Genomic DNA, 20,408 nt, shown 5'->3' with positions numbered 1-20,408 from the left:
CTGCTGACCCCCGTCTACCCTCCCAGGTGATGTCAGGGTACGGGAGCGCAAACACCCACCTAGTCCCAGTCCGGGGTTCCTGACTTCTGGAGAAACATGGATACCTCACACAGAGGTGGCGGTCATGAGCTGTGATCTCCAAATGCACCCCCCACAACCCCTGCCCCGCTGTTGGTGGTGTCTGGGATTTGTTCTGGCCAATGAAGTGTGAATGGAACCGGCATACTGTCTGGGCTGGGGCATTTCACTGCCAATTCAAGACCCTTTGCAGGCCTTTCCCCTCAGCCACAGCCTCTAGGATTATTCCGGAGAGTGGCTGTTTGGTCAGCTAGGGTCCCGAAGTTAGAATAATGTGGAGCACAGACACCAGCTGAACCTAAGATGGATACGTGGTGGGAGTGACATAAACCTTTGTTATTTGAAGCCACTAATAATGCATCCTGACCGATATGGTGACTGTGACCAGAGTAAAAGCCAGAGAGGCAACAGACCAGAGATCCTGCGACCTTTTCTAGGTTGGGGGCTCGGGCCATATTTTTTACTTCATGACATCATTCTTAGAGGTACAAACCCCTTCCCAATCTCCTTCCCAGACCGTCTCCCATCCTGGAGCTGACCAGACCACACAGGGCCTTGCCTCCAATTTACTCCCTGCTTCATTTGTATGAGACTTTCGTCATGATTACCATAGATATGAGAAGCCACTGAACAGAACCCCTGGTTCTTCAGCATGTCCTTAGGGATTCCCTCCTCTTCCTGGGACAAAAAGATTAACTTAACAAGCCATAGCTATTAAACACGTTACATCAAGATTTGTCTGCCCTATCCTAAAACTGCATTAAGGAAAGAGTTCGTGTAATGGTTCACATTTCCTGTGAGAAGTCATTCCCTGGCTAGAAGGCTACCCGATGTACCTATTAGAGCAGCACAGTAAGAAAGAATTTTATGTCACAAGCCACGCTATGCATTCACACATTTACACACGTATCCATATACACAAAAATATTCCTTGCAATCCACACTGACATTCCCGAGTGTGGGTAGCGAGAAATGAGTTTGGATGGCAAAGGACTTACCTGAAAATGTAAACACACTTGTTCCTGGTCTGGACAGTGCGAATTTGGGAAGTGAGGAAACATGTAAAACTGGAACAAAGCTCCATGAAACCAAGTCCTTCCCCACTGGGATCCACTTGGGTACGTTTCAATCTTTTCTACCCTATCTTTGAGAATTGTTGATTGAGACCCAGTAATTGATTTCATAACCCAACTTGTTTACATGACAACAAGGAGTTACTGTTAATTTTTTATGTATGATAATGACAAAATAGTTATTTTTACAGAGTCCATATGTTTTAGAGATAAATATTGAGATGTTTACCGATGAAATGATAGGATGTCTAGGATTTGTTTCAAAATAATCAGGGGAAGAGAAGGGAGGGAAGGGAAAAACAAGACGGGCCACGGGCTGATAACTATGGAAACTGGTGATGGAGCTACAAGTTCACTATGTGAGTCTCTTTACTTTTCTGTATGTTTGAAAATTTCCACGATTAACAAGTATAAAAAAGTTGGTTGGAAAGGAAAGTCTACTGTTCAATGCCTCAAAAGAGAAAGTTGTGAGTGGCTCCATCCTAGACCACTACTTCTGCTTTGGGAGTCAAAATTCTTCTTCCCTTTGAAGCCGTCACCCTTGTGTCTGAAGAATTTGGCTGTGGGTGATTCACAGGAGAGTCCTGTGTGTCCGTGCCTGTGCCCGATTAGGCAGCACCAGCCCTGGGAGTCCCGGGCTGTTCCGAGAGCCACCCCCCGCAGAGGCCCCGACGGCTCAGGCACTGCTGTGCAGGACTGCTAAGTGCCTTCCACTCTCCATCCTCCCCTTCTTCCTTTGAGTAATGAGACTCCCCTGCCCACCGCAAATCAAGAGTTTTGATGGGTGCATGGCCAACTGGTTGGGGACCACATTTCTCAGCTTCCCTTGCAGCTGGGTGTGGACATGACTTGGTTTTGGGCAACAGTGATGGAACGGTGTTTTTAAAAATAAAATTGTTTGTCCTCCACGCTCACGCTTTCTCCCTTCCTGCAGACAGGAACATGGATATGGAGTGACTCCACGTTGACCATGCTGAAAAGTACAATATCGAAGGGAAAGAAGGAGCCACAGGAGGAAGGGACGTGAGTCCCTGAGCTGTCTCTGCCAGCTTTGAGCAGCCTGAGCGCTAACTACAAAAGAAATAAACTCCCATCTTATTTCAGCCACTGGATTTCTCAGTCTCTCTCTCTCTTTCTTTTAGCAGCTCAGCCTGTAACGACCCAGTATGGCTGCTTTGGCTCATTTTGGGTGGGGGAGAGAGAGCCAGTAGGGGAACTCGGGCTGCTCTGGCTTAGTGTCCTGAAACTTCTGTGCCATTTGCTTTTGTTAACAACCCGAAGGCAGCCCCACCCAAAGAAGAACACCATTCCTGATGTTCACAAGGTTCCAGAAAGGCTCCATGGCACACGGAACACCTTATGAGACCAAACAATCAGTTCAGAGGAACCTCTGCTGTGTCATGCGGCCACCCTACCCCCTTTAAAGCTAATTTTCTTGGGGACCGATATTTGTGTGCCAGGCATTGGACACACAAGTCCTTTCAATGCCCAATTTCTCTAATATCTCACTTATGACGTACATACAATAATTTGCTTGTTTTACAGCTGGGGAATCTGAGGCATGTCAGTTGCCCAAGGTCATAAAGCAGATCTGACTCCTTAACTCTATCTTTTAGCCCCTGTGCTGTTTTCCCTGCTGCTATGCTGCTTCCCCTGCCTTTTTTTTTTCTCTCTTTTATTTATTTTCCCCCTCATTCTTCACCAGGATGATTCCTACTTACTGCTCTAGTCTCAGTTTAAGTCATTTCCTCAGGGAAGCCTCGCTCCACCCCGGGCCAAGGCTCACAAGCTGGGGTGCTTGGTGGGTAATGGGAGATGCAGGCTGGTGAGAACCATGGTCAAACGGTGCACTCATGCCCTGTGTAAAGGGGGCACCCAACACCCTGCTTCAGCTGACCCCTGACCAGTATAAACATAGGCCCTGGATAGCCAGATCCCCCAGTTTTTCAAGAGAAGCCAGAAAGCTAGGTTCATATGAAATCTTCGGAATGTTAAGCATTGGTAACTAATTAAATATGTCTGGGGGCTGCATCCCATCTGTGGGTTTGAGACCGCCCACCATGATACGTTCCCCTGGCATCCTCAACACTCTGCCTTTTAGCATCTTGGCACTTGTGATTCCTGTTCAGTGTCTGCCTCAGACGGGAGCCTGGGCCCACCAAGGTCACTGCTGAGTCCCAGCACTGCCCGGCCCAGCGCCCGGCACATAATAAAACCTGTCGACTTAACAAACAAAGGATGTCTGAATCCCAGCTGTGCTGGGGGAGGGTGTGGACCCCTCACCCTGGAGGACTTCACAAAGAAGACACACCTTGGGAGCCATTTAAGATGGGCCTGTCCCTTCACAGAAGATGGCTTATGTCATCACTTCCTGGCTGCCCGGTTTCTCAGCGGGCTTTGGGGCATTGAGATTGTGAGGGGAGCTGTGGAAATGTGCTCTAAAAGCACTGCACCAACAGTAGGCACGGGGGTGGGCGTGGGACAGAGAGGATGTGGGTAAAACATGTAGCCTGGCACAGTGCCTGGCACGGTCACTGCTCAAGAAATGCAAGCTGCTGTCAGGATTTTGGGAGGAAGACCTCTCATGTTTAAGAACCCTTAACTCACTCTGGGCCCTGGGCAAGTCGCTTTACCTCTCTGGGCCTCAGCTTCCTCATCTGTGAATCGGGGGTGATAACAGTGTCTCCCTCACTGGGCTTTTGGGAAGAAGAAATGCAAGGTTGTGCAAGGCTGCAGGCAGTCAGACAGTCAGCCCCCCATGAATGGCCACTTTTGCTATTACTACAGGGTAGCACGCATGCGAGCATTCAGTCCACAGTCACTGAGTGCCTACTGCACACCAGACGCTGGCCTAGGTGCTGAGGATACAGCGGCAAACAACAAATTCGTAAAAATACACGTCAGATGGTGGTAGGTGCTATCGAGAAAATTAAAGCAGGGAAAGTGGGTGGAACAAGCTCAGGGCCAAGTTGGGGAGGGGAGTTTGCAATTTTGGATAATGAGGCCTCACTGACAGATGACATCTGACTAAAGGCATATAGAAGGGGAGGGAGCCATGTGGGGATGAGGGAAAGTGTTCCAGCAAGAGCGCACAGGCAGTGCAAAGGCTCTGAGGCTGGATGCCTGATGAGCACACTCTGGAAACAGCAGAGGTCTGTGCCTGGAGCAGGGAGAGCAAGGGGGGACAAGATCAGAGAGGCTGACAGAGAGGCCATGCAGGGCCTCATGGGCCACTGTAAGGAATTGGGCTTTTACCCAGAGTGAGCTGAGGGGTTTGAGCAGAGCAGTGACATGATCGGATCCCTCTGATGACCTTACTGAGAAGAGACCACAGGGAAGCAAGTGTTGACGCAAAGGAGACCAGCGAGGAGGCTACCGGATAGGCCAGGAGGGGCTATGGAAGGGGGAGAAGTAGGGTAGCCTGCCTATTGGAGACGGAGCTGACAGATTGGATGTGGGTGTGAGAGAAAGGGGAGTGAGGCTGATGGCGAGGCCTCTGATCCCACAAATGCACTCATTTGGGCTTGTCCTCTGCTGAGACAGGAGAACCCTGGGAGGCATGGGGAAGGAAACTAGGAGCTTGCTCTTAGACATGTTAAGTTTCAAGGTCAAGTGGAGATGCCAAGTAAGCAGTTAGTTATCAGCCTCAAGTCTAGGCACAAACAGGTTTTGGAGTCAGAAAAATCTGGATTCAGATCCCAGTCTGCCACCTACTGTATGACCTTCTGTGAGTATCTATACCTCTCTGAACCTTGCATTTCTCATCTGTCAAGTGGGGATAAAAACAGTGCCTACATTCCACGGGGTGGGTGAAGAACTGTGAGGTCATGCACATAAATGGCTCATTAGCACAGAGTCAGGGTTCAGTCATCTCATTCAACTAACCAACTAATCAGCATTTACTGACCACCTACTATGTGCCACCTCTGATCTGTGCATATGAGATAAGCAAGTGAGCAAAACAGTCAGAGGCCCTCATTCACGGACCTCCCATCCTAATGGGAAATCTACATACAAGCTACCACAGTGTGGTAGTCTAAGGCGGGGCATGAATTTTGGAGTCAGGGAAGCTGAGAGCAGGGCTTTACCAATCCAACTGAACTCAAAGAGCAAGTGCAAAGACCTAGAAGGGTGAGGACAGCCAGCTGTCACAGTGGCCTCTGGAGGTCACGGCCTCCCAAGTCAGGCCAGCTTGCCTGGGCCACATAACTCATCCAATCCTTAAAACTTTTACATGATGTAGGATGATTACTGTTCCCATTTTTCAGATGGGGAAACTGAGTCACCCAGCGGTTAAGTAACAGGGTGAGGTTACACAGCTGGTAAGTGGCAGTGCCGGGAGTTGAAACCAGGCCCTCCGATTCAAGAACCTGTGTTGTTAACTCCCGTGATACACTGCCTTCTCTATTCCACGCATGACATGCCATTCTGCTAAACCCACTGAGAGCCAATCACCGACCACAGCATTCCTTCACACAGGGCTCAGATGTGGCCTTAGTACTTCTTAGCCCAATGCTTCAAACAGCCATTACCAACTAAGCTGTCAGCTGACTTGAAACCAATCTGCTATCCTTGGTTTGGCAACAGTCCGAGCCTGAGCTACCGAGAGCTTAGGGTTAAGATTTTTATCCAGACTGTGAGTCTTTGTTTTTTAACAGGAGATGTTAAACCACTCACGTTTATTGTGATTACTAATGTGGAATTATTCCTGCCATACAATTTTCTGTTTGTTTTGTTTCTTTTATTATGCTTTTGTATACTCCCCACCGCAACATCCTGTTTCTGTCCTATATTTTAATGGTCTGGAAGCCTTTCATTCTGTTTTAATTCTTCTGGAAAGTATCCTTACATTTTTAACATGAGTTTAAACTTATCTTTCCTATCAACATCTTGAGTGAGTAAATATGCCTTTTGTCCTCCCAAGGTGATGGCACGGAGAGCCTCAGACACCTTCCCCAGAAAGAACCCAGGCTGTGGGACCCACTAGACCCCTGGTGTGTAAGTGACAATTCTGATTCTCTTGGGGCCGATGAGTGTCCTGGCCTAACTGACTGGGCTCAGGGAGGCATTTTAGTGGTTCCTAAGGCCTCTGCCAGACCACAGAACTGCTGCACCCTTGAGAAGCTCTCTCCCTTACCTTCAGCCTCTGGACAATTTCCCTTATGTCCTCCACAGAACCCTCAGAGGCCTTTAGGAAGATGTGGTCCCCTCGCCCGTAGAAGATTTTGAGCGTCGAGGAGTCTGGGGTCCAGCCGATGACATCCCCGCAGTAGCAGTTGAACACCACCTCCTTGGTGCGTAGATCCAGGAGCACCACAAACTCGTTGGAAATTCCCAAAATGCAGTCGATTTCTACCCCCTGGGCGAAGTCCTCAGCCGCCACCCTCCAGGCGATGGCCCCGGCGCTGTGCTGCTCAGCGCCTGCCCGGGCTTTTGTCTTCTCCTTCTTCTTGGACGTCAGGGAGATGAGGTTGAATTTGCCGGTGGAGTCAATGGGTGTGTTGGAGACACAGTTTTCAGCCAGGTCCTTGAGGTACTCCTGGCGGGTCCTGGTGGCCATGGTGTGGAACTTGTCGGACTTATGCGCGGCATTCTCAGCATTAATCACCTTGGCCAGCAAGAAGTCTCTGAAGACATCAGATTTGCGGAATGTGGTTCCACTGGGGATGGGGGGTCCGAAAGGAGGAGCGTCTTTGGATCGGGTCACAGCCATACTGAGGAGGGAGAAATTATTTAGATGGTAGAAAGATAGGCACTTGAGAGTTCCTTTAGAAAGACAATACATGACCAGAAGGAGGAGTTTCCTTTCTAAGAACGGAAGTCTACGTCTAACTAGTAAGTTGCCAGCCAACTAGAATGGAAACTGGAGAAAGTCTTAGGGCACATGCATGCATTTTTACTTCCTATACAACAGATGTTAGAACATCCACTGATATTCAAAGGATAATTTTCCTAGTATTGTTCAATTTAAGTTAATCTTGTTTTACATACATACAGGCTTGCGGTAAATTATAGTTTGGCAAAAATTCACCCCTCCTTCTCTACCTTTGTGGGCAGGTACATCCCCACCCCATTGATCCTGAGCCTGGTCATGTGACTTGATTTGGCCAATGGCTTTTGAGCAAAGGCACAAATGTGTGTGCGGGCCAGGCTTGCCTCCTATGCACCTGCCCTCGCCATGAGGTGAACATGCCCTGGGGCCTACTGGTCCAGGAGGATGAGGACACCTGGAGCAGACCTGCAGCCAGGGCCAGCCAGACCTCAGCTGACCTGCAGATGTGTGAGCCAAGAAAAAATGATATGTTTGTGAGCCACTGAGCTTCAGGGTGGTTTGTTAAGCAGCATTATTGTAGGAACACCTGACTGATATGGAACATTCTGTTATTTACTTCTTTCAGACACTTGTGTAAGACTAACACGCTTTGTAAATCATCTCTACAAAGGGTGTTCTGAAAATTCATTGTATGGGGAAGTTAGGATGGGGCTCTTCCTACTTCAGTTTTGACTGAGATGCTATTATGATAGAAATCAGATAGCAACTGAGTGAGAAAGTAAAAAGGAAATGATCTAAAACCTGTTCCCCCAAATAACCTTCTCACCCACTATGCAAATTAGAGAGGGAGGATCTCATTGGGCGGAAAATCTTTGGAGAAAGTGGCCCCATGAATAGGGGCCGTCCTAGGTGACCCTTATATTTGGGAGGAGACCTGGGTCTGCTCCTGCCTGGGAGATGTAGAAGGTGGGCAGGGAGCCCCCGCAGAGCCCAGAGAGCACGCAGCCAGCTGTGACCAGAGCCCCAGTGACACTTCCCTGTCTCCCGTTTTCTCCTTGTGCTCCAACCCTGGACAGGTCAGAAACTGGCAGTGAGCAGGCCTGGGGGAGGGGAAGTGCAAGGCGGAAAAACAGACTCCCCAGCCACCGAGGTTCCTAGGCAGAGGCAATCCTGAGCTGGGAGGCAGGAGATTTGCTGATAAGTCAAGTTTAGACTTGATGAACCTTGTTTGTGACATTCTAATGACCAAATCGAGACTCAGTGGCTACAAGTTCGACGATTTCTAGTATCAGGCAGAAAGGCTATAGCACCTGCCAGAGTGAACACCCAGGGGGCAGGGGAAGACAACTCTCACGGAAAGACATTTAAAGGGGCTCCAGAGACACCATGAGTTATGCTGTTTACATAATGACGATTAAAAAACAGTATGAGGTGCTGAAAATGAGGTTTTTCTTAGAGAGTACTGCATTCACTTTCTATAAAAATGTCAGCTTGTGATTACGGTGTTGGGAGAGATTTCATACCGTAAGACAATTTTTAAAATAATGAGATTCTTCATTAAAACCTGTTTTGTGAAACCCAACCACAATGAAAGGCTTGTTCAGGTTTCGACTCCCAAGCCCCCACCCAACTTGACACGGGGACAGGGTGACATTCATGCATTTGTTTGACCAGCGCTTCTGGGACGCCCCCCCTCTTGGGCCCTGGGGATTTAGTGTTCTGGGAGGGCCGCTGTGAGGAAGAGAAATTATGCTGGGATCTGCAGCTGAGTAGGAGACAGAGGAAGAGCTGAGGGGAGGGCCGTGCAGGCAGTGGGCATGGGAGGAACAAGGCCCGACAGGAAACAGCACGCGCAGGGCGAGGTGAGGCCGGGGTGCCCAGAGCCCAGGCAGTGAAGGGTGGAAGGCTGATGAGGTCACCAGGGACCAGGCTAGGCCATGCCTTGATGGTGAGTTGGCGCTTTTCACCTTGAAACAAGCAACCATTTTACCATCTGGGCTGGCTATTCACCGCCTGTGCCCCCAGATGCAGTCTCTACCATTTCCTGTCCTGGAAGGTGGGTTTCTACAGGCTGTGCGACCTTCGCTGGGTTCCCCTGGCCAGGCTACGGGAAGGGGAGAGGAGAGAGGGTGGAGTACTTATTTCTCCTCACTGCCTCCCTGCTGGGCTCGGATGGTGGCAGTGGCTGTAGTCCTGGGCCCTTTACTCAACAGCCACAGCTCCTGCTGCGCAGCCCCTCTCCCAAAGCCATAGTTCTCCCTAGTTTCCAGAAACTTCTCCCATCTCCTTCTGACCTCATCCCTGGGGGTGGGGTAATGGCTCCCTGCTGTTGCTGGTCCCTGGATGTCTCACTTTCCTGTATTGGTTCCTTTAACATACCCACACCTATTAGTCTGTTCATTAATCCCTCAGTTAAAACCCAGAGTGGGGGGCACCTGCTTCTTGCGGGTCCCTGATGAATGCATGTGCCAGGCTGACAATCTGCAAGGATCACCGTGGCTGCCCCACGAAGAAAGGGATGGACGGGACCAGAGAATGTGCAGGAGACCACGGAGAGAGCTACTGCAGACCCAGGTGGGTCAGGCCAGACCCCTTGCTCTCCACCTCCACAGTTCACTGGCCAGTGAAACCTTCTCTACATCCCGGGAATGTGTGTGGGCAGGTGCCACCCACCTGGGCTCAGCTGATGCCCCAGAGCCGGCACAGGTGTTCAATACTGATTAAAGTAATGATTTAAACTTGAACAGACAGACCAAGAAGAAACAGATTCCTACCAATGTGTAGGTTGGACAGAAAAAGGCATTTCCCGGTGGAGAGGTTCTTCAAAGGCCACACAAACCAGGCAGCTTTTCTTCTGTGGGAAAGCCTGTGGGCGTGGCCTTGCCTCCAGGCAGGGGGATGGATAAGACAACCTCGCCAGTCTCTCTACTCTAATTAAAGCCGTGTTCAGACTGTGCTTTACAGATGTGAATGGCTCTGCAGCTTCTTCACTCAGGACGTGGCTGCTTAGAGTGACAGATTTGGGCTCTTCCCATAGTCCTGATTCATGATTTTAAGAATTATGAAACTGCAAGCTGCCGAAGGTTTCTGGACAATCAGAACAGCTGGTCCCTCACTTCCCCAGCAGGAGGGATGGGGTTTCCCCAGCCCACAGGCTGCAGGGATGCTGGTGCGCTATGCAGAAAGTACGCACTTGAAGCGAGCGGGAAAGGGCGGCACCTCCTTATGCAGCCAGGAGATGGTGCGACCACCAGGTCACCTGTAGCTGTAGCTGTAGCTACAGTATTTCTAGAACACTCACAACTATTTATTCAACAACTATCTTCTCAAGGCCTACAATGTTTGGGCCAGGCACGTGTCTAGTTGGCAAAGGCGTCTTTGGGGTCCTCTACATGGCAAGCGCCGGGCCAGCACAGATGTATGAAGGTGAGTATGACGTGGGCTTACCCTCGAGGGAGGCGAGAGTCACATCGACAGTTTGTTCCTACAGAGTGATGAGTGCTGAGACAGAAACGTGTTTGGGGACACCGGGGGGGTGGGTGGGGACAGGGGAAGGTCTGTCCAGAGAGCAGCTGCGTGTGGGGAAGGAGAGAAGGGGAGGAAAGGGGTTGCGGGAGGGGCAGCTTTGGTTGTATCTCTAACATTTTCTTTCTTCAGAAATAAAGGGAGAGCTGAAGCAAATATGGCAAAATGTTAACATCTGTTAGATTTGGTGGTAGGCACATGGGTGTCTGTTATATTATCCTCTGTACTTTTCAGAACGTTTAAAACATTGCATAATAAAAATATTTTAAATTGAATTGCAAAAAAAACAAGAAACCTTTGTGTGTCAGAAAAAAAGAGATCGTTCTGGAAACCATGTGAAGGCCGGCCTGGAAAGGCAGGAGGTCAGCCGCAGGCTCCTGCGATAACCCAGGTAGGAGAGGGGAGCTCACAGTTAGGAGAACGGGGAGAAGGGCCCACCCAGCAGCCCCCTGCTTCTGATGTGCTACAGGAGGGCTGTCTCCTTCTGTGTCTGTGTGTATGTGTGTGTGAGCTCGAGAACAACTCCATCTTTGCTCACCAGGGCTACCTTTGAGCTGCCGAGGAACATCGACAGCATCTAAGTAACCTCAGGCCCACATGAAGCCTGGAGGTGCAGGCCCTCGTAGCTGCTGCTCTGTCCCGGGAACAAATGGGTGGGGGTGAGGGAGGGGGGCTGCAGGCCTGGGCCTGTGCCGTGTGAAGGCCCTGCCATGCAGTGTACTGGCTCCCAGCGGCCACTGGGCAACACATCCAGCCTGGTGGTCAAACAGCACGTCCTGCATATTGGAATCCACCTCTCTTCTCTCACACATTTGGCCAAGAAGAAACTGGGAGATTCTGGCAATTCCACTGAGACCACCCAGTGTACCTACGCACGTACCCTTTGGCCCAGTAACTCCATGCTTGGGACTTTATCTATCCCAGTTGTGTACTTGGACACGTGTGCAATGACAGTCTAAACTAGGTTATGGGGACTTCCCTGACAGTCCAGTGGTTAGGACTCAGTGCTTTCACTGCTGAGGGCCCGGGTTCAATCCCTGGTTGGGGAACTAAGATCCCACAAGCAGCACAGCACGGCCAAAACACAAAAACAAAAAACAAAAAAACCCCCCACAAAACTAGGTTATGCACTGCAGGGGGGAGTGTAACAGCAGGCGACAGGAAACAACCCAAACACCCATCGATAAGGGATGGGGGGAGATTCTCAGGCATCCATGTGATGGACTAATACACAGTCATAAAGAAGGAAGAGGCACTTTACGGACTGGTGTGCAAAGTTCTCAAAGGCTGTTGAGCGAAGAAATACAGAATGCGGAACAGTGTGTGGGATATGGTACCATGTGTGTTAAAAAGGTGGAAAAGGAATACTTGTAAGCATTTGCCTGTATGGCCCGAAGGTATCAGGATACATGAGAAATAGCTAATAGTAGTTGCCTCTGTGACAGGCAACTAGGTGGTTGGGGGTCAGAGGTAAGAGGCCAGAGAGCTTTCCATTTGTCCTTTGGGGGCCGGCCACGCCCCCGGGTGAGAACTGGTGCTTGGGGAGGACGCTGAATGGGTCTGAGGCTTGTGTCACTTCTTGATCTGCGAACTAAGAGAACCCTCAGCTCTGCCTCCCGACGGGGGCCCCTGCCTGCCCTGTCTCCATCCTTCCATATTCCGATTTTCCTGTGACTCTCAGCCCATGCGCCCTGTGCCCAGGCATAGCTGGTGGTCTTACTCTAGGATGGGTACGTGACCCCAAACAGGTCAATGAGCCTCAATCCTGGGGCTTCTTTTCCTGGGAAAGGAAAGCTCTCTTTTTGCTGGATTTGCAGCTGGGAAGATGTTAAGCTTGGAGCTGCCAGCAAACGAAGCGACAGACAGGGAAGTGGAGCACATGCGGCTAGGCCTGAACGTGTCATTTATGAGAACCAACGTATATAACTGCCTTTTTGAGGTGGGTTTTCTGTCCCTTGCAACCAAAAGATTCCAGGCAAATACAAATCCCTGATGGTTTGCTTATCGAAACTGGGGTGACATGCCCCTTTTCTGGTTAAGAATCACTCTCTCAGAGGGTGTGGGAAGGTGTGAACAGCGCTCCCCTACTGAAGCACAAACAAGAAACGCAGGAGGCAGCCCACCTGGGCCAGCTGTCCCCTCTCTCTCTCTGCCGCGCGCTGCCCGGATGCTGGAAACCAGCTTTGGTGGTCTCCGGTGCACGCAGGGGCGGGGCGTGGGCGCGTACCTGTAGCAGACGCTGTCAGTGCAGGGCTTGTGGACCCGGACGATGATGAAGACGTGCTGGAAGTGGGAGCGGATGTTTTTGGGGGTGAAAGGCAGCGCCCCGGGCTCCTGGAAGATGATCGTCACGATGTCGTTTCCTATGTGCCTCTTCCTTAGTAGCTGGTAAACGGCGGGGAGAGGAAAACGTCATGGTCGGCTCAAGGCTCACGATCCGCCCCGTCACCTCTCTGCCGGCTCCTTCAGTGCCCCCCTCGCTCACTCTGCTCCAGCCACACTGGCCTCCTGCTGCCCCTCAAACACTCCAGAGACATTTCCTCCTCAAGGCCCCTGCCCTGACTCTTCCCGCTGCCTGGAACATTCTTCCCCCAGATGCCCACATGGCTCGCTCCCGCCCTCCCTCCTTCAGGTCTTGTCTGAAACGTCACCCTACCACGAGGCCTTCGCTGACTGTCTTATCCATGATGTCACCCCCTCTGCTTTTCTGCCTTTATTACTTAACACTTGTTGACACTTAGCGTACAGCGGCTTCCCCTCTTCCTTTTGTTTCTTGTCTGTCTTTTCCCACTACAGTGTCAGCTCCATGAGAACAAGGGTTTTTGTCTGCTTTGTTCGCTGCCCACTGCTGTATCCTCAGTGCCTAGAGCAGAGCCTGGCACACAGCAGCTGCTCCAGAAACATCTCTTGGAGAAGAGCATGGGCTGGTAGCTTTCGACTTGCTCAAGGCCATGCTCACAGATGATGGCAGAGTCAGACCCGAGACCGCTGGCAGGGCCCATCCCTGCTGCCGCCCCTTCCCCGGACACCTGAGTTGAGAAGGTTGGGGCAGCGGCTTCAGACCAGCCCACAGGAGCCCTGTCCTTACTCCCCCGCCTGTCACGGTCTCTGAGAAAAACTCTGTCATCTTTGTAGGCGATCATGTACTCACGGCATTTTACTTGTTTGCTGAAATTACATTGTTCTTATTTGTACAAGTTTAGTCTTCATGTAACTGTTAGGAATTCCCATTGGCCACGTGAGGTCCGCAGATGGGAGACACATGTAGCTCTACATGAGGCGGCCCGCGGTGTGAAATCCAGTCACACTGAGTGGCACAACTCACACTGTTGAACTGTTAGCTCTTTATGTGTGTTTTACACTGGATTAAATTAAATTGCTAGATAAAGTACCCATTACTGTGGCCGGCCCTGTACTAGGCATTTTACATCCACATCTGAAAGCTGCAACCTCGTTTCATCTTTTTTTTTTTTAAATTTTTATTTATTTATTTATTTTGGGGCTGCACTGGGTCTTCTTTGCTGCGTGTGGGCTCTAGGGTGTGCGGGCTCATTAGTTGTGGCTCATGGGCTCTAGAGTGAAGGCTCAGTAGTTGTGGCTCACGGGCTTAGTTGCTCCGCAGCATGTGGGATCTTCCCGGACCAGGGATCAAACCCGTGTCCCCTGCATTGGCAGGCGGATTCTTAACCACCGCGCCACCAGGGAAGTCCTCGTTTCATCATTACAACAAGGCTGTGAGGCGTTAACTCATCCTACCTCCTTTTACCGATGGGAAAAGTTAGGTTCCTGGGGGTTAAACGTCTTGCCCTAAGTCACACAGTCATGGAGGGAAACAGCCAGGATTTGAACCCACTTCTGCTTGACTCCACAACCCAAGCTTTCCTCACCATGCCTCCCAGACGTCCAGGAGTAGGTTTCTGTCTGCTTCCTGTGCGCCTCCCGTGTCGCGCCCTGACTCGAGCCCCAGTTTCACGCGTGAGTGCAGGGTCCTTTCCCAATGACCCCGAGACATGGGTGCTACCATTCCGCCCATTTTACAGAGGAGGGATCTGAGGCTCAGGGAGGTGAGATTACACAGCTAGGAAGTGGCAGAGAAAGAACTCCAACCCAGGCCTAATGACAGCAATGCTCTTACAGCTGCTATTAGGTGAACCTTCTGAAATCACTGATATTTGACCATTTTCGGCCAGTGAAATCTACAACATCACCTGTACCAATGGAAAAAAATATATACACTAAACCATAAGTCTGTGGGGTTTCTGTTCATTAGAAACTGCTCCCGGACTGAGCATGCATGGCGTGTCCAGGAGAGGAGGCCCCTGGCGGTGGGCGTCAGCTGTTGTACCCACCCAGCACCTCCTCCTCCTCCTTCTGGCAGCCATTTCCATCCCGCTTGGGAAAGCACCTCCCTGATCTCTGTCAACGGTTCAAGCTGAGCTGACCTCACTCGCCCTCTCTAGGGGTGGGCATGTCCTTCAGGCTTGGCCAATCAGCCCATTCCATCCCTGCCCTGGGCCTGGCAAGTGAGTGGTCCAATGAGATTCATTCCTGAAACGTTTCTGGGACTTCCGCAAGACACAGCTCTCTTTCTCCCGTGGTAGCAAAGCTGGTGGGATGTAAGGCGAGGGCGGCTGGGGGGCGACTCTGCACTACTTGGGAAGATCTGTGAATAAGGCCACTACGAAGAAAAGCAGAGGCGAGAAATGCAAAGACTTCCTAACACTGTTTGAGCTCCTAGATCCAGCCATACCTAAAGCCAGCCCTCTCCCAGTACGTGAGAATTACCTAACCCAGTAAATCCCATTTTTTGCTTTTGCCAGTTTGATTTGTGCTTCTGTCACTTGCAGTCGAAATAATGTTGACTGATTCACTTTTTTTTTTTCCCACAGGATCCCTGATGACTCAAGAGACTCTTGAGGGGAGTTGGGGTAGCAGGATGGCCAAGGCAACCGTTAGAAAAAAACTGACGGTGAATGACACCTGACCTAGTCTCCAACCCCCAGGTGATGAGACCGTGATGCAGAGGGTCTCCAGGGCCAAAGGCCTCCACGTGCTGCACAGGATGGTGCCAGGGGAGCCAGTGCCGGGCAGGCAGCCAGCTAACAGCTGTGGGGAGGGAGAGTGCCGTGGGTTCAGCTGTGCACCCACCGGAAGTCACTTGGGCCCCCCACCCTGGGCCCCACTGACCTGCTGCCTGTTGTTGGGGGTATAAGGGAGCAGGGTGGAGACGTGGAACATGATCTCATAGTCCTGGTACGTCGTGTAGAGGGAGTGGGTTCCCGTGGAGTCAGCTGAAACAGAAACACCAGTTAGCACCACGTCTCCAAAACCCCTGGGCTCCTGCCATATCCCACATGCCATCTGTGTTAGTTTTTACCTCGATGTTTTCACTTAACTCCACCCTCTAAAATTCAGTAAATTTAAGATAAAAAGGAAACCGTACATTAAGCACCCACCAGGCTGGTATACATTGAAGAGTCTGACAGTGCCAAGGGTTGGTGGGGATGTGGAGCAACTGGAACCCTCTGTGTGGCTGGTCAGGTGTGTAAATTGGTACAAACACTTTGGAAAACTCTTTAGTAAGATCGACTGAACCTGAAGACAGGCTTAATTGATGACCCAGCACTTCATCTCCTAGGATCACAGCCTAGAGAAATTGTACACAGATGCTCCGGAATATGGGTACAAGTATCCTCCAAATGTTAGTCCAAGGAATAGATAAACAGTTCATACTGTGGAAAAGTACACGGCCGTGAAAAGAAATGAGTCACAGCCACCACATGGGCAAATCCGACGAATACAATGGCCAGACACAAAGGAGCACAAACCGTATGATGCCATTCACATTACGTTGTCAAACAGGCAAAACGAATTACATTATTTAGAGATGCATATGAAGATGGCAAAACTATGAAGAAAAGAAGGAAATGATAATCTTAAGAATCAGAATACTGTTCATCTCTAATGGGAGGGCGTTATGACCAGGGAGAAACACCTGATTAGGGGCTCCATGGGGGAAACTTGAGGCACAGGGAGGGAGTGACTTGCCCAAGGTCACGCACGCTTCAGCGAGTGGTGGCGTCCGGACTGGAACTCAGGCTGTCTGACTCCAGAGTGTTTCCTTAACAGTAGTCAATGCTGCCTCTCATGAGTTTCAAAATTCTCATAGGAAACAGACCCAAATCCCTAATCTTTAGCCCTAAAGGTCCTGCATGGTGAGGCCCCCGCCGGCCTCCCTCACTTCCTCCTTCACATTAATTCCCTGAACAACAGCCTTTAGATCTCAGGGCTTTTGCACGTGCTGTTCTTTCTCCCTGGAACGCACTTCCTGCTCCCTCTTGGCCTATTTTATTCCAACTCATCCCTCTCGGGTCACGTGCCATGTTCTTGAGGCCCAGCCCCCACATGAGGTTGGGTTCCCCATATTTGCTCGTATCATCTTGAACTGCTCCTTCCTGCCCAGGGAGGACAGCCAGGAGGTTGTTTTTGCTGGATGCGTGAGTGAACCCACAAACCGCACTGCAAGTAACTCCACGGTGCCACACTCACCCTGGAAGCCTACTCCTTGGCCTTTTTGAGCACTGTGGTCCACCAGCTTTATTTAACTGTAGGTGCACGGGAAACAGCAGTAAAACAGACCGAGGAATCCCTATCCTTGTGGGCTTCCATTCTAGGGGAGAAGCTGTGACAGGTGAGGTCACTGAAGCCTTGGTTGGCCAGTGCCAGAGCCAGGTGACCTCCAGGTGGCTGTGAGGCCAGGGCAGCCCTGCCTGTTAGTTGGGGACACTGGCCAGGAGCACTGTATTCCCCGGGGGCCTTGTGCACACTGGGCACCATGCAGGTGTCTGTGGCTATGACCCCTCAGGACATCTCCCAGCGCACATGTGCACAGGATCTCAGAGGACGTGTCTAGGAGCGCAAGGGCTGACACACAGGGCAAGTGAGTCTTCAGACTTTACTAGAGTATGAGGTACTGCTGTCCAGAGTGGCTGCACTGCCCGCACTCTCACCAACGAAGTCCTCGAGCTCCCGCTGCCCGGAGTCCCCACCTGGGTATCACCAGGCCTTTGGACCTTAGCTCACAGGATGAGTGTGCTGTTGGGACTCACCCTGCTCCCCCCGCAAGGCCACTCGCCACTGCCACTTACTCTTGACGTCCAGCTGGGCGGCGTACTTGGTGAAGCCCTTCAGGCAGACCTTCTCTCCGATGAGGGAGAGGAACTCCTCAAAGGCCGGCCCGGCCTCCTCGTTGTTGTACATCTCCTCCTCCGAGCTCTGGCCGGCCTTGCAGTAGAGGATGCCCACTTTGTGTTTCCGGCAGAGCTGCAGAGGCGAGAGTGGCGTCAGGGAGGCAGGCCAGGCAGAGAGGGAGGGGGGCATGGAACAAAGCAGGCTCTCTCGGGCGCGGAGCCCGGGGAGCTGCCGGGGTCACACAGGAATTCAGTGCCACAGCTAGAGAAGAAAAAAAGCATGGGGGCACGTCCCAGTTGTCCCTCCCCCACCCTGCCATTCCAGAGAGGCACAACAAGGCGCTGGTGCCGCCATTCTCGTGCTTTCTACATGAGGGCGGAGGGCAGCTGGCGACACCATCTTCTCAAGGGAAAGACCTTGGCTGGCTTCCCACAGTAGGTGGACTGGACCTGGCTAAGGTTCTGCAAAAGGAAATTCTGGAGGACTCAGTCTAGTCGACATTGTTTTTTAGGGGGTGAGCCCTTGATAACCATGTTGTTGTTTTTTTTAATTAATTAATTAATTTTATTTATTTATTTTTGGTGCGTTGGGTCTTTGTTGCTGCGTGCGGGTTTTCCCTAGTTGTGGCGAGCGGGGGCTACTCTTCGTTGCGGTGCGCAGGCTTCTCATTGCGGTGGCTTCTCTCGTTGCAGAGCACAGGTTCTAGGCACGTGGGCTTCAGTAGTTGTGGCTCGCGGGCTCAGTAGTTGTGGCTCACGGGCTCTAGAGCGCAGGCTCAGTAGTTGTGGTGCACGGGCTTAGTTGCTCCGCGGCATGTGGGATCCTCCCGGACCAGGGCTCGAACCCGTGTCCCCTGCGTTGGCAGGCAGATTCTTATCATTGCGCCACCAGGGAAGTCCTCCATGTTTGTTTTATGTATCCCTGATTCCTCTGTTCACTGGTGATTGGACCATCGACAGTCATGTGACCTAAGTGTGGGCCAGTCAGAGGCTCTCCTGGGACTGAGAGCCAGCTAGCTGGGGCCTGTGTGTGCCTATAATCCTAACAGTAATTCTGTGAGCTGTGGGAGGGCCAGAGAAGCAGAGGGAGGCAGTGTGCAGTGAGGGAGAGGGAGCACACACATGCTCCCGTGCGCACACACGCGCGCGCGCACACACACACACACACACACACACGGGAACCTGGTGGCTGTTTTGTTCCTAGACTATTTCCCTCCTAAGACCCAGTCACATTCCGGCTCTTGGCACCCCTAGAATTTGATAAGAGACCCCTCCTTTTACTGGAACTAACCTGAGTGGGTTTCTGTTCTTTGGAGAAAAAAACAAGTGACCAAGACAGAAGGAGGTACCGGGAGTGGGGCTGCAGGCTGCTGCCCCAGTGCCCCCCCATCCCCCTCCCTGGCCCCCGGCTCACCCCTTGCTCGTCGAGCTTCAGCAGCTGCTCCGTCACCTTGGGAGTGTTGAGAGCCAGCCGCAGGCAGTGGATGTTGAGCTCGGGGATGACATACTCCAGGGCGTCCTTCAGGGGCAGGCCCCGCCCTGTCCCATGCTTCATAGCTGTGGGTGTGGCGTCCTCCAGGATGGAGCCACGCAGGGTGGTGAGCTGCTCGAGGGAGAGGAGGGAACGTTAGGAGGCTCTCAGGACTCGGGAAGGGATGAGAGCACATGAGGGTGTCCTGTTCTCAAAGCGACATGTGGGATGGTTAGTAGCCTGGGCTCTTGGGCCAGAAAGCACTAGGTCTGGACCAACTTGAACTTGCTGCCTCCTGGCTGTGTGATCTTGACCAAGTGACTGCCTATCTGTGAGCCTCAGCTTTCAAGGACTGTTGGGAGAACTAAATGAGACAGTGGATGGAACATCCTTCATTTGTTCAACGAATGATGAAAAAAGAAAGACCCCTGTCTTCCTGGAGCTGACGTGCGGGTGAGGAGATGGATTATGTCAGGTAATAAGAGGTATAATGAATAAAACAAGCTCCACAATGTAGACACTCAAACAAACACTCTTACTGTCATTATCACAATAATATTATGTGTACACTTATTACCATAAGCTCTTATGTAAAACACCTGCCTGCCCTGGACACCGGTACCATCTTGGATCTTGAATTGTGACACTGGTTTTCAACCTGGTTTCCTGATAAAATCACCACCAATGGTTCTGATTCGGCTGGTCTGTGGTGGGGCCCAGACATGTATGTATACACGCACGTATGTATGTATACACACACTTACATATTTGTATATTTGTATACTTACACACACACACTCTCTCTCTCTCTGTCTCTTTTAATACTACTCAGGTGATTCTGATGTGCAGCCAGGGTTGAAAACCTTGAGTCAAGCCAATCATGGCCATCTCATTCCCCTTTCGCAGATGCTGCTTTCCAAGTTTTTCCTATAGTTGGCTACATGACTAGTTCCAGGCAATGAGATGGGATGGAATTCAGCTTGGGGAGGACATCTAGGGCAGATTTTCTTCCCTGGTAAAAGGAAAGCCCCTTTCCACCTGCCCATTTTTTCTAAGGACACTGGTATAAGGATAAGATGTTTGGAGCTGTGGAGGCCATCTTGTGATCATAAGTAAAGAAACAACAACAAAAAAAATCACACAGAAGTCATTTCCTGCCACTTCCTACCCCCAGACTTCTGTTAGATAATTAAAATAACCCCGTATTTGTTTTAGCTATAGTCATGTTTTCTGTTACTTTGCAGACAAAGCAATTTCTAACAGATACATCTTAATAACGAGTCACATTTATGAAGGCA

The 20,408-nt window shown here is 51.0% G+C and overlaps 1 protein-coding gene across 8 annotated transcripts in view; it reads right to left on the bottom strand.

Moving 5' to 3' along the window:
- Nucleotides 1–20,408, bottom strand: part of SIPA1L3 (signal induced proliferation associated 1 like 3) — a 236,803-nt gene that overhangs the window by 63,079 nt on the left and 153,316 nt on the right. For all 8 annotated transcript variants that reach the window (XM_061174284.1, XM_061174283.1, XM_061174276.1 and 5 more), the window contains 5 exons: nucleotides 19,054–19,242; nucleotides 17,598–17,772; nucleotides 15,637–15,740; nucleotides 12,677–12,834; nucleotides 6,289–6,865 (listed from right to left, as the gene is read on the bottom strand). In XM_061174284.1, the coding sequence (XP_061030267.1) occupies nucleotides 6,289–6,865; nucleotides 12,677–12,834; nucleotides 15,637–15,740; nucleotides 17,598–17,772; nucleotides 19,054–19,242 (1,203 nt within the window). The remainder of the gene's footprint in view (nucleotides 1–6,288; nucleotides 6,866–12,676; nucleotides 12,835–15,636; nucleotides 15,741–17,597; nucleotides 17,773–19,053; nucleotides 19,243–20,408) is intronic.

The sequence above is a fragment of the Eubalaena glacialis genome, chromosome 18 (assembly GCF_028564815.1).
Source record: "Eubalaena glacialis isolate mEubGla1 chromosome 18, mEubGla1.1.hap2.+ XY, whole genome shotgun sequence".
Classification (NCBI taxonomy): Eukaryota; Metazoa; Chordata; class Mammalia; order Artiodactyla; family Balaenidae; genus Eubalaena; species Eubalaena glacialis.
The sequence above is the reverse complement of the archived record's forward strand: the minus strand, read 5'-3'. Positions and strand labels throughout refer to the sequence as shown.